The 7,161-nt window shown below is 37.8% G+C and overlaps 1 protein-coding gene across 1 annotated transcript; it reads left to right on the top strand.

The window, feature by feature from the left end:
• Nucleotides 1-4,696: 4,696 nt before the first annotated feature.
• On the top strand, nucleotides 4,697-5,662 carry LOC127680140 (olfactory receptor 10A5). Its single transcript, XM_052175709.1, has one exon. The coding sequence runs from the start codon at nucleotides 4,709-4,711 to the stop codon at nucleotides 5,660-5,662; it is 954 nt and encodes a 317-aa protein (XP_052031669.1). The 5' UTR covers nucleotides 4,697-4,708.
• Nucleotides 5,663-7,161: the final 1,499 nt, after the last annotated feature.

Genomic DNA, 7,161 nt, shown 5'->3' with positions numbered 1-7,161 from the left:
TTGTATACCCATGACACATCTTAAAATTTCAGTTCATTGTGTGAACATGAGTTAAATTCTTGATTCTCTAATCTATTCTCTTAGACTTCAAATCTGTCTTTATGTCCTTTTGTGTGTTTTTTTCTTTTCTTTTGAAATTTGGTAAATTTCTTACTTTTCTTTTTCATTCAACTTTTACTTTTAAGTGTTCAAAAATGCTTAATTTTATATGGGCTGAGTCACCTTTCTTCTCATGAATGTTACTGTAGTATACTGCTTAGACACCCACATTCTAGGATGAAATCTGAGTGCATTTTCTTCACAGTTGTTTACAGCTCAATTTCACCATTTAAATCATTTTCCACATCAAATGGAATTCCGTGCTAAACGTTGAGAGGTCAACTGCACTTCATTGCACTCTCTGTACTTGCTATTCTTATACAGAAGTTCTTGTAGCATGTCCGTACTACATTTGTTTCTACTTTTGGAATTTGGTTTTAACTGTAATATTGTCATAATTACATAAAGGCTTTTTGTTCCTATATTTTAGCCAAGTTTATTTTCACAGTGCCTAAAAAGTATTAAGTGTTTGCATTAGGTGTCCTTATTCTTTATATGCGCCCTTAAAGATACTGTATATTTCTTTTAAAGTTAATTAAAATTATGGTTTTGAAAATTTTTAGATTTATTTATAACATATGCAATGTTCTGCCTACAAATGGGCCTGCAGGACAGAAGAGAAACCAGATCTCATTATACAAGGTTATGAGCCACCATGTGGTTGCTGGGAAATAAAATCAGGTCCTCTGGAAAAACAGCCAGTGCTGTTTTTCCTCTGAGCCATCTCTCCACATAAAAATTGTTTTTTTCTTTATTCACAAATGAACACTATTTTTTAACATTGCCATCTCTACCAGTTATTTTATACCTAAGTGTTCAAAATTACTTAAGTCTGTCAATGTTAGACTCTAGACTTCAATGATCACTCACACATCATCACATAAGTTGTTCTAAAGGAACTGAATAAATATTGAAATTCCATTTCATTTAGAATGCTCCTCTTTTTTTCAGGTAGTTGATAAACAATTGATAAACATTTGCTTCATGCTAATGTTTCTCAGAAGTTTAACAAAAAAAATTAAGGAATCTTATTTGGGTATTTGCTTGTTGTGGGGTACTTGGAGGTTGCCAAGTTTAAATTATTTGAAACCTATTATACACATTAATTTTCCACTTCCTTATATTAAATTATTTTTAGGATCTCAATTTTGATACACAATGGATTAGGCAACTACTGAGAGCCATCTGCCAATCTGGGTTCCAATAGACTGAAGAGGAAGTTCCTAGGATTGGCACCCATGAACTGAGTAAGTGAGAAAGTTGGGATAGCCTGCAGCTCCTACATTGCAGGGGTTTCATTAATCTAATCTCTTAATTTAGTTTTTTGGAGTATTACTTCTTCCTTTTCCTCCTATGAATCACCTCAAAATAACAAAATTTAATAAAACCTTTTAAAACTCTGCCCTTTGGCAAGGTTATAGAAGTATGGGCCATGAGACAATGACAATGATAACTATTAATTTTGTCAGTAGATGAAAATTGAAACAGTGGCATATTTGTTAGGGTGTATATATATATATAATGTATGAATAAAATATTTCCAGTTTTTACTTTACTGTAGTCTTTTTGCCTTGGGATCCCATTCATTCAGCCTGATTAATGAAGTATTTTCAATGTGAAGGAAGCATGGGGCTGCATAGAAATGCTGGATTTCTTTTATAAAATGAAAAATTTTTAAAAGAACAAAATAAAGGAAATGATCAAAGTTTAGGTTGTGGGGCCTGCCCCAGTGATGTCCAGGTCCCACAGAGGACATAAGGAGTCAGTGAGGGAGAAGGGAGTCGGGCACAGGGGTCTAAAGAGTATTGCAGCATGCCTGACTGGCAGTCAGAGTGCTTCTTTATTCATACAGAACCCAGTAGGCATGGATATGTTCATGCTGTTCCAAGACATAGATCATAGAATTTTTGTCCCTTGACATGTGTTTTAACTTCCTTTTGGTCATTACTTTATTCATTACTGATAAACAGTGACAGAACAGAGTTGTCTTTTACAATCATTTTCCTTCATTAATCTCATAATCCAACATTCAAGAATCTTGTGATTTCAAGATACCAGACAGAAAATATCCAAGCCAGACTGGGCAGATTGCCATGTCCTGAACAGTATGCTATTAATTCTTTTTTGTTGTTGATTTTGTTTTTGTTTTTTATTATTTTTTATTTTTTATTTATTTTCTATATTCTTTGTTTACATTCTAGAAGCCTTCCTCTTTCCCAGTCCCCCCCCCCCCCGCATATGTTCCATATGTCCTCTTCTCTCCATCAATTCTCCTGTCTTTCCCCCTCCCTTTTCTCTGTCCTGGTTCACCCCTACTATGCCAGATCAAGCCTTTCCAGGATTAGGGCCCTCTTCTTTCTTCATGGGAATCATTTGATATGCTAATTGTATCTTCAGTATTCAGAGCTTCAGGGCTAATTAATATCCACTTATCAATGACTGCATTCCATGTGTATTCTTTTGTGATTGCATTACCTCACTTAGGATATTTTCCAGTTCCATCCATTTGCCTAAAAAATTCATGAATTCATTGTTTTTAATTGCTAAATAGTACTCCATTGTGTATATATACCACATTTTCTGTATCCATTCCTCCACTGAGGGATATCTGGGTTCTTTCCAGCTTCTGGCTATTATAAATAAGGCTGCTATGAACATAATGGAGCATGTATCCTTATTGCATGCTGGGGAATCCTCTGGGTATATGCCCAGGAGAGGTATAGCCAGGTCCTCCGGAATTGTCATGCCCAGTTTTCTTAGGAACTGCCAGACTGATTTCCATAGTGGTTGTACCATCTTACAATCCCACCAGCAGTGAAGGAGTGTTCCTCTTTCTCCACATCTTCGCCAAGACCTGCTGTCTCCTGAGTTTTTAACCTTAGCCATTCTGACTGGTGTGAGGTGAAATCTCAGGGTTGTTTTGATTTGCATTTCCCTAATGGCTAATGATGTTGAGCATTTCTTAAGGTACTTCTCAGCCATCTGAATTTTTTCAGGCAAAAATTCTTTGTTTAGGTCTGTACCCCATTTTTAATAGGGTTATTTGGTTCTCTGTGGTCTAACTTCTTCAGTTCTTTGTATATATTGGATATTAGCCCTCTATCGGATGTAGAGTTGGTGAAATTCTTTTCCCAATTTGTTGGTTGCCGTTTTTTTCCTTTTGATGGTGTCCTTTGCCTTACAGAAATTTTGTAATTTTATGAGATCCCATTTGTCAATTCTTGATCTTAGAGCATAAGCTATTGGTGTTATGTTCAGGAACTTTTCCCCTGTGCCTATGTCCTCAAGGGTTTTCCCAGTTTCTTTTCTATTAGTTTCAGTGTGTCTGGTTTTATGTGAAGGTCCTTGATCCACTTGGAGTTGAGCTTAGTACAAGGATAGCTAAATCTATTCTCAACAGTAAAAGAACTTCTGGGGGTATTAGTATCCCAGACCTCAAGCAATACTACAGAGCAATAGTGTTAAAAACTGCATGGTATTGGCACAGGGACAGGCAAGTGGACCAATGGAATAGAATTGAAGACCCAGAAATGAATCCACACACCTACGGTCACTTGATCTTCAACAAAGGAGCTGAAAACATCCAGTGGAAAAAAAGATAGCCTTTTCAACAAATGGTACTGGCTCAACTGGAGGTCAGCATGCAGGAGAATGCGAATTGATCCATGCTATTAATTCTTAATGGTCAAAATGCCAATTATCATTTGGCAAAAGAAAAATCTTCAGGCTGAAGTTGTTGCAATTGTTATTAAATTTCTTCCCACGAAACAATGTCTATACTTTATTTCATTCTAGAATTTATTTGTATGTCTCTTGTTCCTTGGCCATATATCACCATCCATGCCCTGTACAAGCTAACTTGTCTAAGAAAAGGAGTCATAATACATTATTCTTTTATCATTTATGCACACCATTGTTTGTCCACCAGTATAAGCTTTTGTATAGTGAAGAGATAACACCAGCAAATCTAACTTTTATGTTGTATCTTTTCCTCAAAGGGTATACCATACAAGGCCCTCAATCTTATGTGCCACATAATTGCCTGAGTGAATTGAAGGAAGAGGCCTTTACCCTTATCTGCTTCCAACTCCTCTAGCCAACGGAATCTTGTTTACAACCTCCAAGCCTTAAGGAAGACCTTCAAATAGGGTCAGATAAGGATAGCTCTCTAAAAGCAGGAGGAATGGTAGGCTCAGGACTTTCCTAAAGAAGCATATAAATAATATTTCTTTCTGCAAGAAGGCATTTATCCATCAATTTAGTATTCTAAGTTGTACAAATATGAAAAGCACCCCCAAGCATGCAACATGTGGAGATCAAGGCCACATGACAGTGGTTATATCACTCAGCTTGCTTTCCTGAATATTTGTCAAGAAGCTGTGCTGGCTTTATGACGTTCGCTGTTCCTGTTAGATATGGCTGTGCCATTAAGTGTTTGGCCTATACCTTTGTCTTCATCGTTAAGTTGCACAAGGTGCTTCTTCTTTGGACAGGTCTGGTTTTACCTCTTTTCCTGCCAATTATCAGGAGTCTAAAAAGTAAATCCAGAATCTGCTTTTTGTGATCAAGACTATCTCCATGAGCACACAGGTTATTTAAGCTCATTCCCATGGCTGCAGGAAACTGGACAAGAGTAACTGAGTTTATCCTCATGAGCTTCTCTTCCCTGCCTACTGAAATACAGACCTTGCTCTTCCTGGCCTTTCTAGCCATCTACCTGGTCACTCTTTTGGGAAACAGCCTCATCATTCTGGTGACTTTGGCTGACCCCATGCTGCAAAGCCCCATGTATTTCTTTCTCAGGAACTTATCCTTCTTAGAGATTGGCTTCAACCTGGTCATTGTACCCAAAATGTTGGGGACCCTGATCGCCCAGGACACAAGCATCTCCTTCCTTGGCTGTGCCACTCAGATGTATTTCTTCTTCTTCTTCGGAGTAGCTGAATGCTTCCTCCTCGCCACCATGGCGTATGACCGCTATGTGGCCATCTGCAGTCCCTTGCATTACCCAGTCATCATGAACCAAGAGACACGTGCCAGATTGGCTGCTGCCTCCTGGTTTCCAGGATTTCCTGTAGCCACTGTGCAGACCATATGGCTCTTCAGCTTTCCATTCTGTGCCAACAACAAGGTGAACCACTTCTTCTGTGACAGCCCCCCTGTGCTGAGGCTGGTCTGTGCAGACACAGCGCGGTTTGAGGTCTATGCCATTGTCGGGACCATACTGGTCGTCATGATACCCTGCCTGCTGATCCTGTGTTCCTACACTCTCATTGCAGCTTCCATCCTCAAGATTCCATCAGCTAAAGGGAAGCACAAAGCCTTCTCCACCTGCTCCTCACATCTCCTTGTTGTCTCTCTTTTCTATGTGTCTTCGAGCCTCACTTACTTTAGGCCGAAATCAAATAATTCTCCTGAAAGCAAGAAATTGTTATCATTGTCTTACACTGTTGTGACTCCCATGTTGAACCCCATCATCTATAGCCTGAGAAATAATGAGGTGAAAAATGCCCTCAGCAGGACCCTCCACAAGGCCCTGACCCTCAGAAACCATGTCACATAAACATCGACATCCTCTCTCCTCCTTAAATGTCCTTTGGAATAACACCAACTTTTTAAATGGATATTAAGAAGCTCAGTATAGACAAAAAACTCAGAGGTAATTGATAAACTTCTATACTTCTTTGCCTTCTAATTATATAAACATTGATTTTTTTTTCATCAGAGTAATTTTTATTTGGGGTTCTTCTATGACCAATTTATTCATAGTATTATTTTGCTAATCAGCATGAAAGTGGCATACATTTTGCACTGTATGAAGTTCCTAATGTGTACTTGGGGACATACATGACAAAATACAGTAAAAACCATCAAAAAGTCATCCTGGGCCTTTGTCTGGCTTAAGACTAGTTTTATTTCAGGTGCAAAGAAACATCCCTATTCTTCTATTGCATGTTTCTTTTGTTCTTTCATTTTATTTCACATTCTCCATAGGTCGGTAGTTTGAGACCTCAAAAAGAGGAAGGCAAACTACTAATCCACATGCATATTTATAGAACATCAATAGTCTCATTGACTTTTTACTCAGGCTCTTTTGGTCAGTTAGAATAAGCCCAGTCTACAGTTCCCCCAATTCCATTTTAAGGCTCTAAGCACAGGTCCTTCTAAGAATGCACTTAGTGACTTTGCATCCCAAAGTTACATGCATTGTCAGCATGAAAAGGCAAAAGAGCACCACAATAGAATAACTTAATATTGAGGAGTTCAAATGAAATCACTGCTAAGAGCAAATGAATTTTATTGCTGAGGAAGTGAAACCAAAGATGTTTAAACAAATATAATTGGAATACAAATCTAAACCCCAAGTGTTTGAATCTTAGTTTGTACTTTTTCACTGGCATATAATAAATGAAAATTATTTAGGTCATAGTCATGATAAAACAATATTTTATAAGGTTGAGTTAGAAGAGAAATAAGTGGGCAAGACAATGTTTGAGAAAAATATGAGGATCCATTTAACACACACTTCAACCAAATTAGCAAAATAGAGCTATATCTATAAGAATTCAATACAAATAGCCCAATACTGCACCATGCTGATCAAACCACATTTGAAACATCCTTCACTTAAGATACACACTGATACACTAAAAAGTTTATGTAAAGGTAATTACACTCCTTACATACTTTTAGCCTGGAAGAGTTCAAGTGAGGAGAGGAGTGATGTTTATAAAAGAGGGTTTGCACAAACATTCATATAAGCCAGAAAAACCAGTAGCAGCCAGAAGAGTCATACACTAGAATGTAGGTAAACGCAGCCCAAAAGCCATCACTATGTGCTGTAAGTCATATGCAGTGCAATGAAAGGGTTATTTAGGATGTACTGGGGAAATATATGTTCGACTAAAGAGACAAAACACCGTACTTGACAAGAAGGTTCTGTGGAGTAAAGCTGCAGATAGGTGAAACTAAGGGGTGAGGGCCAGGTAGAGGACTTGGAAATTGAGTAGAATTGGTGTCTTCCTTTATCCTTTTAACACTAGTTCTCTACCTTAACTATCC

Source organism: Apodemus sylvaticus, chromosome 1 (assembly GCF_947179515.1).
Source record: "Apodemus sylvaticus chromosome 1, mApoSyl1.1, whole genome shotgun sequence".
Lineage (NCBI taxonomy): Eukaryota > Metazoa > Chordata > Mammalia > Rodentia > Muridae > Apodemus > Apodemus sylvaticus.
Note: the sequence above shows the minus strand (reverse complement) of the source record. Positions and strands in the feature narration are given on the sequence as shown.

Coding starts and splice junctions, on each gene's coding strand:
- LOC127680140 (XM_052175709.1), top strand. CDS start 4,709: ATGGCTGCAGGAAACTGGACAAGAGTAACTGAGTTTATCCTCATGAGC.